Source organism: Staurois parvus, unplaced genomic scaffold (genome assembly GCF_062004578.1).
Source record: "Staurois parvus isolate SC_StPar_1 unplaced genomic scaffold, SC_StPar_1.0 ptg000132l, whole genome shotgun sequence".
Lineage (NCBI taxonomy): Eukaryota > Metazoa > Chordata > Amphibia > Anura > Ranidae > Staurois > Staurois parvus.
In genome coordinates, this window is record NW_028317928.1 from 758,051 (window position 1) to 780,202 (window position 22,152).

At 47.9% G+C, this 22,152-nt stretch overlaps 1 protein-coding gene and 1 long non-coding RNA gene across 5 annotated transcripts; one reads left to right on the top strand and one right to left on the bottom strand.

Annotated features, from left to right (window-relative positions):
• Positions 1 to 9: 9 nt before the first annotated feature.
• LOC149466111 (uncharacterized) lies at positions 10 to 17,676 on the top strand. Of its 2 annotated transcripts, none has more exons than XR_016312152.1 (2): positions 10 to 89; positions 14,444 to 17,676. It is a non-coding gene; the product is annotated as an uncharacterized LOC149466111 (long non-coding RNA). The 2 variants fall into 2 exon arrangements; XR_016312153.1 differs by lacking the exon at positions 10 to 89 and adding an exon at positions 110 to 243.
• LOC149466112 (uncharacterized) lies at positions 8,545 to 21,068 on the bottom strand. Of its 3 annotated transcripts, none has more exons than XM_089672771.1 (4): positions 20,919 to 21,068; positions 15,178 to 15,236; positions 14,419 to 15,088; positions 8,545 to 10,632 (listed from the first exon to the last, which is right to left on the bottom strand). In XM_089672771.1, exons 3-4 carry the CDS (start codon positions 15,084 to 15,086, stop codon positions 9,414 to 9,416), a joined length of 1,887 nt encoding a protein of 628 aa, XP_089528897.1. In that variant the 5' UTR covers positions 15,087 to 15,088; positions 15,178 to 15,236; positions 20,919 to 21,068; the 3' UTR covers positions 8,545 to 9,413. The 3 variants fall into 3 exon arrangements, with proteins under 3 accessions (XP_089528897.1, XP_089528895.1, XP_089528896.1); XM_089672769.1 differs by lacking the exon at positions 20,919 to 21,068 and adding an exon at positions 20,690 to 20,845; XM_089672770.1 differs by having other exon boundaries at positions 14,419 to 15,236.
• Positions 21,069 to 22,152: the final 1,084 nt, after the last annotated feature.

The window sequence follows — 22,152 nt, forward strand, 5'->3', positions numbered from 1 at the left end:
GAACCGGAAGCGGAAGTAGAGCATGAAGCCAGGAAAGAAGGTGGAGTAGTGAGCGCTGTGCTTGCGTGACCACGCCTGCCACGGATCAGGTTCGGCTCCGCCTCTAGAAGGATTGATCTGCACCTAAAACGACTCAGGCCATGCCCAGATGTACATCTGGTGCCGCCCTCCCCCATAGGTGGCTGTGCAGAGGAGATGGGAAGCAGCAGGCTCTATGCAGAGATCTGGGCTCCTTCAATCCCAGTAAGGGGGGGGGGGGGTCATCTTCATCTTGTCATGCTCATCACTCCTGCCTCCTTATGGGGGGTCATCTTCATCCTGCCATGCTCATCCGTCCTGCCTCTTTATAGGGGGTATCTTCATCCTGTCATGCTCATCCCTCCTGCCTCTTTATGGGGGGGGGGTCATCTTGTCATGCTCATCCCTCTTGCCTCTTTATGGGGGGGTATCTTCATCCTGCCAAGCTCATCCCTCCTGCCTCTTTATGGGGGGTCACCTTGTCATGCTCATCCCTCCTGCCTCTTTATGGGGGGGGGGGATCTTCATCCTGCCATGCTCATCCCTCCTGCCTGTTTATGGGGGGTTATCTTTATCCTGTCATAATATTCCCTCCTGCCTTCTTATGGGGGGGTCATCTTCATCCTGTCATGCTCATCCCTCCTGCCTCTTTATGGGGGGTTATCTTCATCCTGTCATAATATTCCCTCCTGCCTCTATGGAGGGGGGTCATCTTCATCCTGTCATGCTCATCCCTCCTGCCTCTTTATGGGGGGTTATCTTCATCCTGTCATAATATTCCCTCCTGCCTCTATGGAGGGGGGTCATCTTCATCCTGTCATGCTCATCCCTCCTGCCTCTTTGTGGGGGGTCATCTTCATCTTGCCATGCTCATCCCTCCTGCCTCTTTATGGGGGGTTATCTTCATCCTGTCATGCTCATCCCTCCTGCCTCTTTATGGGGGGGTCATCTTCATCCTGCCATGCTCATCCCTCCTGCCTCTATGGGGGCTCATCTTCATCCTGCCATGCTCATCCCTCCTGCCTCTTTATGGTGTGTAGGGGGTCAGGGTCACCCACAGCGGAGCGCCCCTTTATGGTGTGTCAGGGGGGAAGGGTCACCCACAGCGGAGCGCCCCTTTATGGTGTGTAGGGGGGTCAGGGGGGAAGGGTCACCCACAGCGGAGCGCCCCTTTGTGGTGTGTACGGTCGGAGTTCTTTAACATCCCTTTCTTCAAAAAGCAGATAACGATCTTTATTATAGTCATGTGACTGGAACCGCTCACATCTCTTTGGCTGAAAATGTCACCTTGAAAAAAATCCAGATCCTGGTCCTGGAGTGTCGGTTTGGTCCAGATCTCCACCCCTCTCAGTAGGAGGAGCCAGCCTGCGTTCTACTGATATCTGCCGGCTGAGAAAATCTCTTCTATATTCTACAAATTGTAGCTTCATAGTCCACCTTAGGAGGGCCCCCCTACATCAGAGTCCACTTTAGGAGTGCCCCTGTACATCAGAGTCCTTAGGAGTTCCCCCTTACATCAGAGTCCACTTTAGGAGTGTCCCCCTACATCAGAGTCCACCTTAGGAGGGACCCCTACAACAGACTCCAGCTTAGGAGGGCCCCCCTACAACAGAGTCCACCTTAGGAGGGCCCCCCTACAACAGAGTCCACCTTAGGAGGGCCCCCCTACAACAGAGTCCACCTTAGGAGGGCCCCCTTACATCAGAGTCCACCTTAGGAGGGCCCCCTTACATCAGAGTCCACCTTAGGAGGGCCCCCTTACATCAGAGTCCAACTTAGGAGGGCCCCCCTACATCAGAGTCCACCTTAGGAGTGCCCCCCTACTTCAGAGTCCACTTTAGGAGTGCCCCTGTACAACAGAGTCCTCCTTAGGAGTTCCCCCTTACATCAGGGTCCCCATCAAATTCCAACTTAGGAGTCCCCATTAGGTCCGAGTTCCCATCACAGTCCACCTTTGGAGTCCCCACCTAACATCAGAGTTCGCATCAAAGTCCACCTTAGGACCTCCCCCTTACATCAGGGTCCTCATCAGAGTCCACCTTAGAAGTTACCCCTTACATCAGGGTCCCCATCAAAGTCCAACTTCGGAGTCCCTCTTTATGTCAGAGTCCACCTTGGGAGTCTCCACTTATGTCAGCGTTCCCATCAGAGTCACTCCTTACATCAGGGTCCCCATCAGAGTCCACCTTAGTAGTTCACCCTTACATCACAGTTCATCTTAGAGGAGTCCCCCCTTATCTCAGGGTCCCCTTCAGATTCTACCTTAGGTGTTCCCCCTTACATCAAGGTCCCCATCAGAGTTCACCTTAGGAGTTCCCCCTTACATCAGGGTCCCCATCAGAGACCATCATAGGAGTTCCCCCTTACATTAGGGTCCTCATCAGAGTCCACCTTAGGAGTTCCCCCTTACATCAGCATCCCCATTAGAGACCATCTTAGGAGTTCCCTCTTACATCAGGGTCCCCATCAGAGACCATCTTAGGAGTTCCCCCTTACATCAAGATCCCCATCAGAGTCCACCTTAGGAGTTCCCCCTTACATCAGGGTCCCCATCAGAGACCACCTTAGGAGTTAACCCTTACATCACAGTCCATCTTAGAGGAGTCCCCCCTTACCTCAGGGTCCCCTGCAAATTCTACCTTAGGTGCTCCCCCTTACATCAGAATCCACTTCGGAGTCCCCCCTTACATCGGGGTCCCGATCACAGTCCACCCTAGGAGTGCCCCCTTACATCAAAGTCTCCTCTTACATCAGGTACCCCATCAGTGCCCGCTTACATCAGAGTCTACCTTAGGAGTCCCACCCTTCAGAATCCTAATTAGAATCCCCGCACACAACCAAGTCTGCCCTTGGAGTCTCTCCTTACATCGGAGTCCTCATTTGAACCCCCTTTACATCAGGGCCAACATCAGAGTCCCCTGTACATGGTGTCCTCAACTGAGGGGGAAGCTGACACTCACCTTCACACCACCATTTGGAGATCCCGGGTTTCTGCTTCTTGCTTGGCTTGTTTTTCAGAAATTCCCAATAACAGGAAATGCTTGTCTGTATCCCTGGAATCCTCAGGGTCTTATTGCCCTGCTCCCACCTGTGCCTCAGCTGAGACTGGGACCTCTGGTGATCCTGGGACCTGTACCACCACTTCTCTCATAGAGCACAGCACTTCTTTCTGGAAGATGATATCCATGAAGACCCATGCTGAGGCTGGGTCCACAGGTGATGCTGGGATCAGCACCACCTCTACCATAATGGACAGCAGTGGGGCTCAGAACTCGACCTCCCCCTATGCCTCGGCCTGTGAATGGGTCTACGTTTGATGATGACTCCAAATACTTAGTCACTGTCTATATAAATAATGAATGGGACCATGTGACAATAGTAGACTGGATGATCATGACCATACTGAAATTCCACTGGAATCCAGTTGCTGGCAGTGAGCATCTTGTATCAAATTATGAAAAGAGATCGCTTTGACTGGATGGCTGAAGCATCCTTCACAATTGCTGGGAACTTGAGCCCCATAATCAAGACTTTACCACAAAATGCCTAAAGGACCATTCTATGGACCTGCTAGCCACTGAGGATGTTAGAAGAGAAAACCTTGGCTCTTCCATTTATATTCACTCTCTATCATCATCTACTTAGAGCAACTTCTGAAGGAGTTTCTGAAGACCCTGACTGCACATCCACAAGGAACCTGGAGTATCTTCTTAAAAGGTTTCTGAGAACCCTAATGCACATTCACTAATAATCTGGAGCATCTTCTGAAGGAGTTTCTGCAGACCCTGATGCACATTCATAAGAAACCTAGAGCATCTTCTAATGGAGTTTCTCAAGACCTTGAGGCACATTGTCAAGGAACCTTGAGCTTCTTCCAAAGGAGTTTCTGAAGACCCTGATGCACATCCACAAGGAACCTGGAGCAACTTCTGAAGGTGTTTTGGAAGACTCTGATGCACATCCACAAGGAACCTGGAGAAACCTCTGAAGGTGTTTTGGAAGACCATGATGCACATCCACAAGGAACCTGGAGCATCGTCAAAGTTTCTGAAGACCCTGAGGCACATCCACAAGGGACCTGAAGCATCTTCTGAAGGTGTTTCTTAAGACCCTGATGCACATCCACAAGGAACCTGAAGCATCTTCTGAAGGAGTTTCTGAAGACCCTGATGGACCTTCACAAGGAACCTGGAGCATCTTCTGAAGGTGTTTCTGAAGACCCTGATGCACATCCACATGGAACCTGGAGCATCTTCTGAATGAGTTTCTAAAGACCCTGATGCACATCCACAAGGAATGTGGAGCATCTTCTAAAGGTGTTTCTGAAGACTCTGATGCACATCCACAAAGAAGTGGTAAGAAAGATGATCCATCTGAAAAAAGCTACTCAGATAGTTGCATCCATATTCCTGATGAAGAACAGCCTGAAACCCCTGCTTGAAGTCCTGACAGCTATATGCTACCTGGTCATGACCATATACTACATCTGGCCAGTTGCACCTGCTGTGTACCATTTTTTTTGTAAAATGTATTCTCTGGATATGATTTGGGGGCCTGGGTGAAAAACACCTTTGAGCTCTTTGAAGGAAACCAAGACTACGTAATGGGGCTGTAGCTATAGATACAGTCCAATGGACAATTCTAGATCTACGTAAACACTTCACCAACCCATTGCCTAAATATTCTTTGAGAATATGGGACTCGGTAAAATATTTGGGATGATTGTTATCACCACACATGCCGCTTGCTATCCTACTCAATAACCCTTCTTTCAGCCCGGGAGGGCTGAAGAACATCAGAGATTTCAGTGGTGGGATAAATCAGGCTTTATGTCAGGTGTACGACCTGCCAACTTTGAAAGACAGGTCAAGCTTTCCTACATTGCAAATCACTTATCACATCTCTCCTGTTTTTCATTTTTGTTCTCTTTAAGATTCTCAAAAACACGCCCTTGCACTCATTTCCCTGCTCAGAGTCTTTTACCTTTGTTGTAGATGTTTTTTTGAAGAATGTCCCTGGGTTAGAAGTTGACTTCAACGTTTCACCCAAACAAGTAGGAGGGACAGGTTATTCTGGTTGTTGCGGTCTTCTTGTGAACTTTACACCGAGCTGGAATGAGGTGCTCGGGTCCAGCGCTTGATTGTTTTGACTACATAATATATTCATATCTGTAACTCTTTACTTATTTTTTACTCATTCAATAAATTGCCTAATCAAAATGGTAGGACATCTCTGTCCCTATTATCGGATGAAGGCCAAAGTACCAACCTTTACCTACCCTCTTTCCGCCCGATCTATGTGCATAGATACATAAGAAGCCCTTTTCTGATGGTGTTGCCAACTTGTCGAGGTGGAATGGCTTGTGTGCCGCCCTGGGAGCTGTACCAGTGGGGGCCATTGCCCCTGATAGAGGAATCCCAGCAGGACGAATCTTAAGGCAATGGACCAGACTAAGAGCGACACCCAGCACACCTTTTTATTTGCTAGGCTAGCCCATATCTGGCTTGATGAGCATTGGGGATGACAGCCAAGTGTCCTTCAGTTTTAAGGGTTTTTTTACGTTTTCTTAAATCATTTATGAAATAAAGGGCAAAATAAAGGGCATGTTCTCCACATTTATGGGATAATCAGTATGACAGCCAGGAGGAGGAGGCGGCTCAACTGTGCCTCACACCTCATTACCATACCATAGGCCCAGGCAAGATGATGGGGTGTAATAGTGCCTTATACCTCACCTGGGGGTATTAATACCATGCCATAAGGAAAGGAAAGGAAAGGGGAAGAGATGTCACTGTGCCTCGTACCTCACGTTGAGGTATTATTGCCATACCATGGGGTAGCCAGGAGGGGGTATAACTGTGCCTCATACCTCATTAACATACCATAGGCCCAGGCAAGATGATGGGGCGTAACAGTGCCTTATGCCTCACCTGGGGGTATTAATACCATGCCATAGGGCAAGGAAAGGGGAAGAGATGTCACTGTGTCTCATACCTCACGTTGAGGTGTTATTGCCATACCATGGGGTAGACAGGAGGGGGTGTAACTGTGCCTCATACCTCACCTAAAGGTATTATTACCACACCATAGGGTAGCCAGGAGGAGGTGTAACTGTGCCTCATACCTCATTACCATACCATAGGCCCAGGCAAGATGATGGGGTGTAACATTGCCTTATACCTCACCTGGGGGTATTATTACCATGCCATAAGGCAAGCAAAGGGGAAGAGATGTCACTGTGTCTCATACCTCACGTTGAGGTATTATTGCCATACCATGGGTAGCCAGGAGGGGGTGTAACTGTGCCTTATACCTCATCTGAAGGTATTATTACCATACAAAAGGTAGCCAGGAGGCGGTGTAACTGTGCCTCATACCTCACCTGAGGGTATTACTACCATACTATAGGATAGCCGGAGGAAGAGGTGTGCCTCATACTCAGGGTCAGTGCAAGGTTTTTTGTCCACACAGGCAAAGGTGCATTTTGTTGGGGTAAATGGCTGGGGATTCAGATTTTACCCCCCCCATGCTAGCATCCTAAAAAGGCTGCCTAAGCAGCTTTATGGTGGCACCCGCCATGCTCATACTTCACCTGGGGGCAATATTACCATACCATGGGGCTGGCAGGAGGAGGGTGTGTAACTGTGCCTCATACCTCATCTGGGAGTATTATTACCATGCCATAGGCCCAAACAAGATAATAGGGTGTAACTTTGCCTCATACCTCACCTGGGGGTATTATTACCATAACATAGGGGAGCCAGGAGGTGGAGGAACAGGTATAACTGTGCCTCATACCTCATCAGAGGGTATTATTACCATACCATAGGGTAGCCAGGAGGTGGAGGAGAAGGTTTAACTGTGCCTCATACCTCATCAGAGGGTATTACTACCATACTATAGGGTAGCCAGGAGGAAGAGGTGTGCCTCATACTCAGAGCCGGTGCAAGGATTTTTGTCTTCAGAGGCGAAGGTGCATTTCGTTGGGGTAAGCAGCTGGGGACTGGGATTTTACAGCCCCCTCCCCCCATCCTGGCACCCTAAGCAGCCTTATGGTGGCACCCACTGTGCTCATACTTCACCTGGGGGTAATATTTCCATATCATGGGGCTGGCAGGAGGAGGGTATGTAACTGTGCCTCATACCTCATCTGGGAGTATTATTACCATGCCATAGGCCCAAGCAAGATGATAGGGTGTACCTTTGCCTCATATCTCACCTGGGGGTAGTGTTACCATACCATTGGGTAGCCAGGAGGTGGAGGATGTGTAACTGTGCCTCATACCTCATCTGAGGGTATTATTACCATACCATATGGTATCCAGGGGGAAGAGGTATGCCTCTTACTCAATTCCGGTGCAAGGATTTTTGTGTTCACAGGCGAAGGTGCATTTCGTTGGGGTAAGCAGCTGGGGATTGGGATTTTACAGCCCTCTCCCCCCATCCTGGCACCGTAAGGCGGCTGCCTAAGCAGCCTTAGGGTGGCGCCCACCCTGCTCATACTTTACCTGAGGGTATTATTACCATACCATGGGGCAGGCAGGAAGAGGGGGTGTAACTGTACCTCATACCTCCCCTGGTGGTATTATTACTATACCACACGGCAGCAAAGAGGAGGAGGTGTAACTGTGCCTCATACCTCACCTGGGGGTATTATTACCACACCATAGACCAGGCAGGAATATGGGGTATAGCTGTGCTTTATACCTCACCTGGGGGTATTACTACCACACCATAGACCTCCTTCTGACATTATAGTCCCTAGAACAGCCTCTCTCAACCATGAAGGAACCTTTGAAATAACTTTTTGGTTCCAGGGGATTCCCTGTTACGATTGGTGCATCTAAAGCTCGCTGTACATTGGTGTGATGGTCCAAATGAAGAATGCTCCTTACATTTCTGGTCTTTGGGAAGAATTTCTTTCTTAAAGACAGATGAAAAACATCATTGGTGTCAGTGGGAACTTATCTGAGAAGCAGAAATTGCTTACTGAAGAAAACCAGAACTATGTAGACACCATCAAATTGGAAGTCAATCAGCCACAGCTCAAGGAACCCCTAGCAACCTCTGGAGGAACCCTAGGGTTCTACAGAACTCTGGTTGAGAATGTCTAGCTTAGAAGGTAAGGCAGCCATCTTGGGCATACTCAGCTGAGTCAATTACCTTACCAGCTACCGGTGAGCTTGGCCGTCCTCTGAACTCCAGCTTTTTTGTACTTGAGTTTCAGGCCGGGTCACATGAGCTTGGAGGCAGGGAATGACCCATCTTGCAGCTCAAAGGAGCACAAAAAATTTCTGAGTTTGGGTTAGAGATGAGTTTGGAGAACGCCCAAGGTTATGTCCACTACCACTATGTCTTGGGACAAGCTGATATCATGGGACAGAAGGCATTTTCTACGAGGTGGCGGCTTTGGGATGTTTTGGGCTTGGTCCTTCGGGGCGTCAGCAGGAAGACGTCTGGTTGTGAAAGGCTGCCCTAGAAGCTCTTCAATCTGCACTGAACACAGGACAGCTTGGGAGTCATCGCTTAGTGAAAATACAAATCGTTTATTGAAAATAGTAACCGCTGTCGAAGACAACGCCAGCCTACATGTGTAAAAACGTTCTGGACGTTTTAACAAATTTCAGAGGTATAAGACCAAATCTTCCTTTGACATGGCATCTAAATAGCAAAATTACAATAATAAGGAAACCCGCAGGAATCACCGAAAATGACCGATTTTGTTACTTTACCAATTTATCTTCCAACTGGGGAGAAGCTGTAGAAGGTCCACCCACCGTAGCACTGGAGTCCTAGGTTCAATTGCAGCTCCATAGAGTGTGTAATACTGTCCCTATATTCGTGTGGATTTCCCCACCCAATCTAATGTCTGGGGTATTAAAGCTGTACCAGGACAACCATGGTGGGGGGAGCTGTAAACCAACTGGGCTGGTTTGACCTTTGCCCTCTAATGTCATGATAACAATAGTGTGTGACTGTGGTGGGGCTCTTTGTTTTCTAGAAAGAAGATATCCTACCAAAATTGAGAAATAAGAACAGTGACACCTCTGGAAGGCTCCACTTGCAAAAGGACCCCATTTCATCTAGTCATACCTTGCTCCACTACTTGATGAGTTACTGATCTGGAACAAACATGTTCAGTTCAACCACGTTACTGGCTCCATGCCAGTTCCAGGTCTGTGACTCAACATCCAAGATAAAAGTTGGGATGGGGACAGCCTGGAGTTTGAACCTTCAAACAGAATTCAATGTATTTTTATTCTCACAGGTTCACCTTTCCACATTTACGACTTGTCCCAGCCGTTTTTTCACTCTAGTGGATGTCAAATCCAGTTCCAGACCGCATCCACTTAGCATAAGAAACTCTACGTCTTTTTCAACATCCAACCGACAATTTAATATCCATTCTGCTGCAGTATAATGTCTTCTGCAGTCCTTAAAAGTTGTGGCTTTCTTCCATCGATAGAGCCCTTGGTGCGGCTTTGGCATTCGGAGCACCGGTAAATGGTTTTGTCCTCGTGTAAAGACTCATGCTCCTTGAGGCTTTGCTTGACCTCGAATACCTTACCACACTCAAAGCAGATGATTGATATTTGAGCCGTACAGACCTGCTGCTGTAGAATTAAGTTGGAGTCAATGAGGAAGGCCTGCCTGCACTTGGGGTAGTCAACCTTGTGGGTCTTCTGGTGGACTGTGAGGCCAATGGAACTGGTGAAACACCTTCCGCATTCTGAGCAAGTGTAGGTTTTGGTCTGATGGATCTCCTCATGCCTGGACAGGAAATTTAGAGATTTGCACACCTTCCCGCAGTACTGACACTTGAACGGTGGAGTCCTGCGAACAGCCTTTGCATCTGTCACCACTGCTGTCTCTGGATTCATCTCTTGCACTGGCTCAGAATGGATGCTCGGCAGTTTCTCCTGATGGTAAATCAGTTTGTGCTGCAGAAGTTCCTCGTTGCTGGTGAAGCTTTCCTCGCATTTGGAACAGTTGTTCACCGTCACAGTGATCTCCATGGATTCAGGATTGGTAGAGCTTGACCGAGGTCCCTCAAAGTGAGGAAGACTGTCTGAGAAGTTATTCCTTGGTCGTGTATCACTGATGGCAGCCTGATTCTTCAATGTGTGCTGTAGTTGGGGGGCAGGTGTGGAAGTATCAGGTGGCATTAGATGTCCTTCAGATGAGAGACGTTTCTTCTTAACATTGGATGTAGACCATATATCACGTGCAGATGTGGGGACATTGGAGTGAAGGAGATTTTCATCGTCTGAAAACAGTTCCTCCTTCATCTGGTGTGCCGGCATAGGGACCTCAGCTCGGGAAGGACACGTGATGTCTTCACAGGACATGGGGTAATCATCGACAACAACAGTTGTATAGTCCATCTCGAATGGAACAAGTTCTTCTTCGCAGGATTCTTCTTTGATATGAATGGGTGGATACTGTATACCATTTATGGAGTTGTCCAGAGGATATTCTTCATCTGAGAAGGGTTCCTCTTTAATGTGTATGTTTGAGAAGTTTCTGTCCTCTGTGTTTGAATACGATGTAGGGGAGGTGCCAACGTTCTTCACAGCAGGAATGTCTGCTTCAATTTTCTCTCTTTGTCTGGATCTGTAGGAATGAAAAACAAGTTCTGACATTTAGTTCCCAAACTCTGCAAGGGTGACCACATAATGTGACCTCATCATCATAATTGAAAAAAAAAAAATCTCTGTGTAGGGAGCAATGGGCATCCAACATGAACATCTCGCTGACTGATGTTCTAGCTACCTAAGAATCTAGCAGGCCAAATCAAGGACTCCTCAGATTCATCTGGAATAGGGGTAGGCAACCTTTCAGAGGTTGCGATCTATCTGGACAACATGGGGGGACTAGCAGCCCTCAATTAAAACACAGCATAGTGTCCTGTGCCCCCCACCCTCCCAAAGTAGTGTCCTCTGCTCCCTATCACATCATCCCCCCCACAGTAGTGTCCTCTGCCCCCCCCCCCCCATCTCCATACAGTAGTGTCCTCTGCGTAACAAGAGCAGCGTCCTGCCCCCCTTCACATCACCCCCCCCACTGTAGTGTCCTCTGCCCCCACCCCTTCACATCACCCCCACTGTACACTCTAGTGTCCTCTGCCCCCCCATCCCCATACAGTATTTTCCTCTGCATAACAAGAGCAGTGTCCTGCCCCCCTTCACATCATCCCCCCCACTGCAGTGTCCTCTGCCCCCCCACAGCAGTGCCCTGTGCCCCCCCCCTTCACATCACCCGCACTGTACACTGTAGTGTTCTTTGCCCCTCCCATAACAATGTCCTCTGCCCCCCTGCACATCCTCCCCTCCCCAAACACACACTGTAGTGTCCTCTGCCCCCTATACAAATCCATTCCCTATGTAGTGCCCCCTGCCCTTCCCCCACACAGCTGTGACATGTGCCCCTCCAAAGCAGTGTCCTCCTTTGCCCCCCTTCCCATCAACACCCCCCCATAGCAGTGTCCTCTGCCCCCCCCCCCCACACACACACACACACTACTGTGTAGGTTTTTTCTACCTAATAGAGGTGAACAGAAGAATGGAGAGCAGGATGTATCACAGTACTGGATGGAGGGATGGGAGAGGGGAGGGGATGGGAGAGCTGCTGGAGTTAACGTTTCACATTAACAAGCTGGTGATTGGTTGCCAGGACCACCCGGCATCCTAGCAACCAATCACCTGATGGTTAATGTGAAAACTTAACTCTGGCAGCTCCCGCTTCTGCCCTCAATCCAGTACTGTGATACCTCCCGCTCTGCAGTGAAGAGGGGAGCAGTGGAACCTGGGGAGAAAAGACCGTCAATACAGGGCCGTATTCACAATCTACCCATTGGCTGTCGGCGGGTGATGAGTAGGTCACGATCGATAGCTTGCCGATCCCCGAACTGGATTGATTGCCTAAAGAACTCGTGACTTTCTAGTGACAGAACCAGAAAATGGAGGAAAATCTTCCAGAATGGAGTCACAGAGGATGGACTGACAGAACCCGTACCCACTGTGTCTACAACTAGAAAAGTTGGATTAAAGAGACAATGTTTAGGGCAAAGCGACAGGGTCTTTTTTAAAGTGTTACTAAACCCAGGACCCCACATTCACTATATCTGCTCTCCCCGGACCCTGCATTCACTATACCCGCTCTCCCTGGACCCTGCATTCACTATATCCGCTCTCCCCGGACCCTGCATTCACTATATCCGGTCTCCCCGGACCCTGCATTCACTATATCCGCTCTTTCCAGACCCAGCATTCACTATATCCGCTCTCCCCAGACCCCGCATTCACTATATCCGCTCTCCCCGGACCCCGCATTCACTATATCTGCTCTCCCACAGTACACACAACATGGAAATGCAATTATTTTAGCAACTATAAACAGCTAAATCCCTTTTCTCATCAGCAGTATAGAGCAGTACAAAATCAAAAACCAGTGTCCAAAAAAAATAAATAAAATATCCAAAAAAACACAAATAACCCTAAAATTGACACTCAAAAAGTCACACTTCACCCTTGACAGTCCAAAATAAATGAAGAAAATTGAGAAGATTCACTGACACGAAGAGGGTTTATCATTTATATAGCAGTCTTGTGACTTCCATCAGTGTCCAGCAGAGCACGGGTTAAAGCTGGTAGAAAGAGTTTTGCTCTAGCAGGATGCAGAACCCCTGGCCTCTGTCTGGACAGTGGTGAGAGACCCTGTGCTGATCACATGCACTCTCCCAAGAAAAGAAAAAAAATAACCTCTCTAGCAATACACCCCAAACTGAGCATGTCCAGAGTGACTCCACACGTTATCAGGAGATAAGAGGGGAACACTGGAAGAAGGGGAGGATCAGAGAAGACAGGATCAAACAGCCTTTTTACACAATGCAGAGGATTAACCCCTTAGGTTCCACAGTGAGTATAACAAGCATTCTTTACTGCATCTGCAGACTGATTGTACTGTTGTGGGTTCAGTAACACTTTAAGGCCTGCTGTTTTACCCAAAACTGCTCACCTACACAGTGTTCTCCAGTTGCCCCTTCCTCCATCACAGCTGCAGCAAAATCCTTGGTGCTGGCTGCTGAGCTGGGGCACTACAATAGGGTAGGAGGTGTTGCTGGCTACATGCCGCAGCCCAAAGTGTTAAGAGGGATGGGCTGTGGTATGAGCAGCAAAGCGGAGTGTCATGGAGAGTCGATAGCAATGTCAACCTACATCAACATATTGGCATTTATCCAGTCAAAATGCAAAGCAATGCTAAACAGTGGCAGGGAGACGCATTGTGCCACAAATATATTAAAATGTTACGGCTTGAATCAAGAATTCCTTCTTTGGCCGTGCTAAAGTTGCACTTACGACTGAATGAATTCTGACCCTGACCACGTAGGTATGCCTCTGTTTAGACAGGCAATCGGTCTCATCTTTAGTAATAAATTTCACAATCTGTCACGCCTGGCTGCCCAGAAATACAGGAGAACAGGTCTGTAAACCTGTAGCAGAAATTTTCTGAAGGGAAAAAAAATTGAGGTCATGGATAGCAATAAAAAATGTTATGAGAAGCTCTTCTGAGAGGAAATAAGTGGGAAACTGTCACGCGGGGACAGTAAAAGGAACACAAGGGGGCCACAACTAAGTGCAGTATTAAAACACAAAAAAGCCAATGGGCAACTCATATGTAAAAAAGAGAAAGGCAGGTATGTCTGATTTACCTGTGGTCTGATGGTAGACACAAGTCAGATTTCTCCGACTGGACCGATGTTTCTGCTCCTCACCACGTTCAAAGACCATGGGGGATCTCGACCATAAATAGCAGGGATGGTGTGGAACAGAACCCGAAAATGATGTCACCAAAGGGCTGAAAGGAGGGGCGTGGTTATGTATTTCAAAGCTTCCGCTTCTTTATCAACCTGTTACACATTATAGAGAGCATGGGTTTAAGAAGTGGAAGCTTTGAAACCCGTAACCACGTCCCTTCCTGGTGACGCCACTTTCGGTTGCGTTCCACTGGTCATGATCCCTCATGATCTTTGAGTGCAGTGAGGAGCAGAAACATCAGTCCAGTTGGAGAACCTGACTTGTACCCACCATCAGATCACAGATAAATCAGACATGTCAATAAACTTGTGTTTTAAATACTGCACTTAGTTGGCGCCCCGTTGTGTTCCTTTTCCAGATTGATAGAGTCTGCTTCACACTATGGGGCTGCTGCTAACTTCTGCTATGAAACTGATGGACTATGATGCAGTTTAATACATACTATTTTAACTTTGCGTATTGGGGTATTATACACCTCCTCCAGCGCCATTTTTATCTATTGCAAGTAAATTCCTATCCCTGAATGATGAGACTAGAATACTGGGTTGAATAATCGCCATCAACACATTGCAGGTATACTTACTTCATCTCCTGTTGATTGTTTTCAGCTGGTCGGAATTCAACATGAGGGAGGAAGGTCTTCTGTGTTGTCGTTATGGGCACTGCCTGTGGTGGCCCTGCCAGTCCAAGCTCCGTACTCCTGGTGTACTCATGGTCCATAGTGATGCTCTTGTGGCTCGCCAGTTTTGTATACGGCACCTGCTGCACCATGGCTAAAATAAAGACTGCGTCCGTTTGAGTTGCTGTGTCCACCAGGTGACTCTGCCTGTGGCAATCACAAGAACATCTCCTTTGCCTTGCATATGGTTCGCCGTAGAGCTCCATGGCAAGGAATTCATTCCTGGCCCTCCTGTTGTTCCTCCTCACCCACGGATCAAGCGTCTCATCAAAGATTGGAACCTCCTTGGGGAATATGGTCGGCAAAGAGTCTTCTTTGAGAGCCCTCCGGACACCTTTCATGGTGTAGCAGTCCTCTGTAAAGTGGGCAGAACACATACGAAACTTGTCCGATCGCTTATCCTCGAGGATCATCTCAGTAAAGTCTTTGACCATCTCCTCATCCATGCCAGCTAGGCGCAGCCAGGCCTGCATCTGTGGAATCTTCCGCGGGAACGCGTGGAGGCTGATATCTGGATATGCTGTCTTCTGGCCCGTAGCGTGAGGACATGCCTTCACCACACACTTCGGCATATCTGAAACACAGACATATACTTCATAAGACAGCATAAAAAAAAAAAACTTTCTCAAGTACATAACACTTAAAACAATGCAATGTCCTCACTTGATGTGGCTATCTGAAGTGTGGCCTGCAGAAACTTCTCGCCCGGGTGTCTGATGGTCCTGTAAATAAATAAATCAAGCACAAATGTTATTTCTACCATACTTTGCTTAAAAAATTAAGCAACTAAGCAAAAAGTCTCCTTTTTCTATATAACCTCAAGCCCAGGGTGCATTCAAGCCTACCTGTACCTGCAACCCAACGTGAGCCACACAATTTGAAGCCATGACACTGTCTCTCTCTCCCACACAACTGTACCACAATTTTTGTTCATCCCTCTTATAAATAAATTGTAGCTGTAAAGGTACGTGGTCACCAGACCATCACACCTACAGTCAGGTCCATAAATATTGGGACATCGACACAATTCTAAAATTTTTAGCTCTATAAACCACCACAATGGATTTGAAATGAAACGAACAAGATGTGCTTTAACTGCAGACTGTCAGCTTTAATTTGAGGGTATTTACATCCAAATCAGGTGAACGGTGTAGGAATTACAACAGTTTGCATATGTGCCTCCCACTTGTTAAGGGACCAAAAGTAATGGGACAATTGGCTTCTCAGCTGTTCCATGGCCAGGTGTGTGCTATTCCCTCATTATCCTGATTACAATGAGCAGATAAAAGGTCCAAAGTCCATTTCAAGTGTGCTATTTGCATTTGGAATCTGTTGCTGTCAACTCTCAAGATGAGTTCCAAAGAGCTGTCACTATCAGTGAAGCAAGCCATCATTAGGCTGAAAAAACAAAACAAACCCATCAGAGAGATAGCAAAAACATTAGGCGTAGCCAAAACAACTGTTTGGAACATTCTTAAAAAGAAGGAAGGAACGCACCAGTGAGCTCAGCAACACCAAAAGACCCGGAAGACCACGGAAAACAACTGTGGTGGATGACCAAAGAATTCTTTCCCTGGTGAAGAAAACACCCTTCACAACAGTTGGCCAGATCAAGAACACTCTCCAGGAGGTAGGTGTATGTGTGTCAAAGTCAACAATCAAGAGAAGACTTCACCAGAGTGAATACAGAGGGTTCACCACAAGATGTAAACCATTGGTGAGCCTCAAAAACAGGAAGGCCACATTAGAGTTTGCCAAACGACATCTAAAAAAGCCTTCATAGTTCTGGAACAACATCCTATGGACAGATGAGACCAAGATCAACTTGTACCAGAGTGATGGGAAGAGAAGAGTATGGAGAAGGAAAGGAACTGCTCATGATCCTAAGCATACCACCTCATCAGTGAAGCATGGTGGTGGTAGTGTCATGGCGTGGACACATATGGCTGCCAATGGAACTGGTTCTCTTGTATTTATTGATGATGTGACTGCTGACAAAAGCAGCAGGATGAATTCTGAAGTGTTTCGGGCAATATTATCTGCTCATATTCAGCCAAATGCTTCAGAACTCATTGGACGCCGCTTCACAGTGCAGATGGACAATGACCCAAAGCATACTGCAAAAGCAACCAAAGAGTTTTTTAAGGGAAAGCAGTGGAATGTTATGCAATGGCCAAGTCAATCACCTGACCTGAATCCGATTGAGCATGCATTTCACTTGCTGAAGACAAAACTGAAGGGAAAATGCCCTAAGAACAAGCAGGAACTGAAGACAGTTGCAGTAGAGGCCTGGCAGAGCATCACCATGGATGAAACGCAGCGTCTGGTGATGTATATGCGTTCCAGACTTCAGGCTGTAATTGACTGCAAAGGATTTGCAACCAAGTATTAAAAAGTGAAAGTTTGATTTATGATTATTATTCTGTCCCATTACTTTTGGTCCCTTAACAAGTGGGAGGCACATATGTAAACTGTTGTAATTCCTACACCGTTCACCTGATTTGGATGTAAATACCCTCAAATTAAAGCTGACAGTCTGCAGTTAAAGCACATCTTGTTCGTTTCATTTCAAATCCATTGTGGTGGTGTATAGAACCAAAAATGTTAGAATTGTGTCGATGTCCCAATATTTATGGACCTGGCTGTATATCAGCTTTTTGGACATCACATTCCAAAATCGGGGGGCATAAAATCAAGCACATAGCCATGCAATCACCAAACACAAACATTAGCATACAAAGACATTTTACAATTGTGGACTTCCAGCCATGTGTCAACAGTTTGGTGAAGGCCCACTTATGTTTCAGCATGACTGTGCCCCCTGTGCACAAATCCAGCTCCATTAAGACATGGTTTAACCAGTTTTGGTGTTGAGGAACTCGACTGGCGTGCACAAAAAAGCCCTGACCCTACTGAACAACTTTGGGATAAATTTGAACGCAGACTGCAAGCTGGGTCTTCTCCAACATCAGAATCTGACCCTGAAATCTTGCAAAAAGCCTTCCCAGAAGAGTGGAGGCAGTTGGAGCAACAAAGGAAGGGCCAACTCCATAATAATGACCATGGTTTTGGAATGGGATGTCCAACAAACTTATATTGGGGTTGATGGTTAGCTGTTTGCAGACTTTGAAAATGAGAGGAATAAAGATTTTGGTACCAATGCACAGTTCTCATGTCATATTTTTTTTCTCTCGTTCTCCAGGAGCAGTTTTTCTATCTTGGTTCTGTTCGCCACCAAACATTAGCTTTACCCTCTCTGTTTCCAGAAAGTTCTGCCATCTTTGTTCCTCTTTTAACCTAGAAAACTACTGAGCCATTTTTCTTCTCCCTCTTTCAGTATATTCCAACACTCACAACTGGGCCACTACATTGAAACTTCCAAGTCTATTGGTCACCAGCTTAACCTCTACATTACCAGAATGCCAGATGGTACCTGCCTCTGATTAAAGTGGAGTTCTGTGTCAGGTACACTTGTAGTCTTTAATACTAGCCATCTGCCACTCTCAACGACCAGCTCCCTGGTCCACCACGTTATTCTGTGCATTAGGCTTTTCTTTCCCAAAATACATCTTCAAACACTCCAATTTTTGTTAGAAAAGCCACTCGCTCCTTCTCCCTAAGCACTGCTACTCCAAAATTCTGGTCTGGGAGAATGTGCGTTAGATGTCATGGAAATGTCACATGACCGTGGGTTCCAGTACTAGATGTCCAATCATGCCGACAACAAAAGAATATGTGAGCTGTGGGGTGGGGAATGACCCAAAAAGTGGCTCATTGGAGCACAAAACAAGTATGGCGTTGGGTTTGGAGATGAGCTCAGAGGATGCCCAAGCTCATCTCCACTAAAATCATGTCTTAGCTGATCTCATGGGATGGAAACATTTTCTACAGGGTGGTGGTTTTGGAATGGCTGACATAGGTGGTAAGGCAACCATCTTGGGCATACTCAATTGAGCCAGCTAGAGGTGAGCATGGGCGTCCTCCGAACTTTTTGTGCTCCAATGAGCTTTGGGTTTGGGGCATGTCAGCCATAGGGTGGGGAATGACCCAACAAGTGGCTCATTGGAGAACAAAAAAGTTTGGGGTTGGAGATGAGTTTGAAGGATGCCCAAGCTCATCTCCGCTATCACCGTGTCTTAGGACAAGCTGAACTCAAGGGTCAGAAATATTTTCTACGGGGTGGTTTTGGAATGGCTGACTAACGGGTTAAGGCAACCATCTTGGGCATACTCAATTGACCTACCAGCTAGAGGGGAGCATGGGCGTCCTCCAAACTTTTTGTGCTCCAGTGAGCTGTGGGCCAGGATATGTGAGCTGTGGGGTGGGGAATGACCCTACAGTGCGGGTAATAGGAGCACAAAAAAAGTCTGGAGTTGAGGTTAGAGATGAGCTCGGAGGATGCCCAAGCTCATCTCCACTATCACCATGTCTTAGCTGATCTCATGGGATGGAAATATTTTCTACAGAGTGGTGGTTTTGGAATAGCTGACTTAGGTGGTAAGGCAACCATCTTGGGCATACTCAATTGACCTACCAGCTAGAGGTGAGCATGGGCATCCTCCAAACTTCTTGTGTTCCAATGAGATGTGGGTCAGGGCATGTCAACTGTGGGGTGGGGGATGACCCAACAAGCAGCTCATTGGAGCACAAATAAGTTTGGGTTTGGGGTTGGAAATGAGTTCGGAGGATGCCCAAACTCATCTCCACTACCACTATGTCTTAGCTGATCTCATGAGATGGAAACATTTTCTACGGGGTGGTGGATTTGGAATGGATGATTTAGGTGGTAAGGCAACCATCTTGGGCATACTCAATTGAGCCAGCTCGAGGTGAGCATGGGCGTCCTCCGAACTTTTTGTGCTCCAATAAGCTGTGGGTTTGGAGCATGTCAGCCATAGGGTGGGGAATGACCCAACAAGCACCTCATTGGAGCACAAAAAAGATTGGGGTTGGAGATGAGTTTGGAGGATGCCCAAGCTCATCTCCACTACCACCATGTCTTAGGACAAGCCGATCTCAAGGGTCAGAAATATTTTCTATGGGGTGGCGGTTTTGGAATGGTTGACTTAGGTGGTAAGACAACCATCTTGGGCATAATCAATTGACCTACCAGCTAGAGGTGAGCATGGGCATCCTCCAAACTTCTTATGCTCCAATGAGATGAGGGTCAGGGCATGTCAACTGTGGGGTGGTCGATGACCAAACAAACAGCTCATTGGAGCACAAATAAGTTTGGGGTTAGAATTGAGTTCAGAGGATGCCCAAACTCATCTCCACTACCACCATGTCTTAAATTATCTCATGGGATGTACACATTTTCTTCGGGGTGGTGGTTTTGGAATGGTTGATTTAAGTGGCAAGGCAACGATCTTGGGCATACTCAATTGAGCCAGGTACAGGTGATCATGGGCGTCCTCTGAACTTTTTGTGCTCCAATGAGTTGTGGGTTTGGGGCATGTCAGCCATAGGGCGGGGAATGACCCAACAAGCAACTCATTGGAGAACAAAAAAAAAAGTTTGGGGTTGGAGATGAGTTCAGAAGATGCCCAAGCTCATCTCCACTACCACCATGTCTTACCTTATTTCATGGGATGTAAACATTTTCTATGGGGTGGTGGTTTTGGAATGGTTGATTTAAGTGGCAAGGCAACCACCTTGGGCATACTCAATTGAGCCAGCTAAAGGTAAGCATGGGCGTCCTCCAAACTTTTTGTGCTCCAATAAGTTGTGGGTTTGGGGCATGTCAGCCATAGGGTGGGGAATGACCCAACAAGCGACTCATTGGAGAACGAAAAAAATGGTTGGGGTTGAAGATGAGTTCAGAGCACGCCCAAGCTCATCTCCGCTACTACCATGTCTTAGGACAATCCGATCCCACGGGACGGAAACATTTTTTATGGGGTGGCAGTTTCGGGCTTGGTCTTTCGGAGCGTCGATAGGAAGAGGAATCCAAAACTGCGGGAAGGGATCAGTTGTGCGCCGGTGGACAACAAGCATTTGGTACCTTCAGTAGGGAGTTCCCACGTCTGTTAAAATCTGTTGCATGTACGGCCTACTCTACGCCAATTCCTCGCCGAGCTTTCGCATGCTGGGACATGTGGTTCTCCCCGAATCCCCTTAGTTATGTCCCATTATCTCGTCCGCATACCGCCATTCGCGATCGCTGTGCCTTTACCTTGGCATGGGTCACATGACTGCCCAGAACACATGCAAAGCTTTTGCATGCTGGGACATGTGGTTCTCCACGAATCCCCTCGGTTATGTTCCATGACCTCCTCCGCATACTGCCCTTCGCCATCGCTGGGCCTTTGCCTTGGCATGGGTCACATGACTGCCCAGAAGACAAGCAAAAGCCCCACAATCCCCCCCCCCAGAAAAGTTCCTGCCTTCATCATTTCCGTTACCTCTCCCTCAGGGCAGGGCGGGGTCACTGTCAAGGCTCCAGGGGCCACAGAGCAGCTCGTGTAGGGCGATCACGACCACTTCCTGCTAGGCATGGGGACTCTCCCGAACCATTCTGTCCCCACGCACGTTCCGTACCGCTTGCACCAGGCTCTGCGTTTCACAGTGAAACGCACGAGCCGGAAGTCCCTGTCTTGGAACGCACAAGGGCGTCGGCTCCCCGTGGGACACAAAACCCGGAAGCGCGCTGGAACGCAAGCAAGAGGATTTAAATAACCCGGAAGTACAACGTGTCGTCCCTGGAGGGGCCTCTTGAAGAGGAAAGAGGAAGATCTGGGCAGGTCGGTAATCGGTTGCCTAGGTGATGGGTGCAAAGGGCAGCCCATGAGGCTGGTTCAACCTGCTCCTTTGGAATCTGTGTTCAACTTTGTACAGGGAAGGGTGGTGGAAACATTATCTCGTCGCCATAAACACAGACGGCTGAAGGCGACACCGCTGTGCTTAACTTTCAACGACTGGGGCTTTATTGAGGCATGTACTAAGGTCCAACGTCAAAGAGTTAGGACCCCTCAACTGCCTACTTGCAACCACATGGTGCTCCTCAGCACGGACCTGTACTTTGCCCGTCGTAGGTAAGGTGACAGGTTCTCTTAATAGCAGGCACGGTCGTTTCATCTGCAGTGAAGTTGGCCGACCAATGACTGGAGGCGGAGCTCGGGTCACAGAGCGTCGTGACGTCACGGTTTGGAATTTGGAAAGAACCTGGAAGTCCGAGTTGTAAACTCGACATTGGAGGCGACAGGACTTTGTACTTCCGACACCTCGTGAACGCAACATGAGAATGCCATACTTGCTGGGGATGGGCACCCACGGCCGCCCCCTGCGTAGGTAAGTAGCTACATCCTATCCATGGGAACGTGGATGGTAATCCTTTGGGAAGCCCAGATGGGTGATGGGAGCAAAGGGCAGCCCATGAAGCTGATTCAACCTGCTCCTCTGGAATCTCTGTTCAACTTTGTACAGGGAAGGGTGGTGGAAACATTATCTCATCACCATAAACACCGATGGCTGAAGGCGACACCGCTGCGCTGAGTGTTCGGCGACTGGGGACTCCACCTGGCTTTATTGAGGCATCTGCTAAGGTCCAACGTCAAAGAGTTAGGACCCCTCAACTGCCTACTTGCAACCACATGGTGCTCCTCGGCACCTGTACTTTGCACGTAGTAGGTAAGGTGA

Coding starts and splice junctions, on each gene's coding strand:
- LOC149466112 (XM_089672769.1), bottom strand. Junction 15,089..15,177: donor ACTTCAGATAGCCACATCAA/GTGAGGACATTG, acceptor TCTGTGTTTCAG/ATATGCCGAAGTGTGTGGTG. Junction 10,633..14,418: donor AACAATCAACAGGAGATGAA/GTAAGTATACCT, acceptor TCATTCCTACAG/ATCCAGACAAAGAGAGAAAA.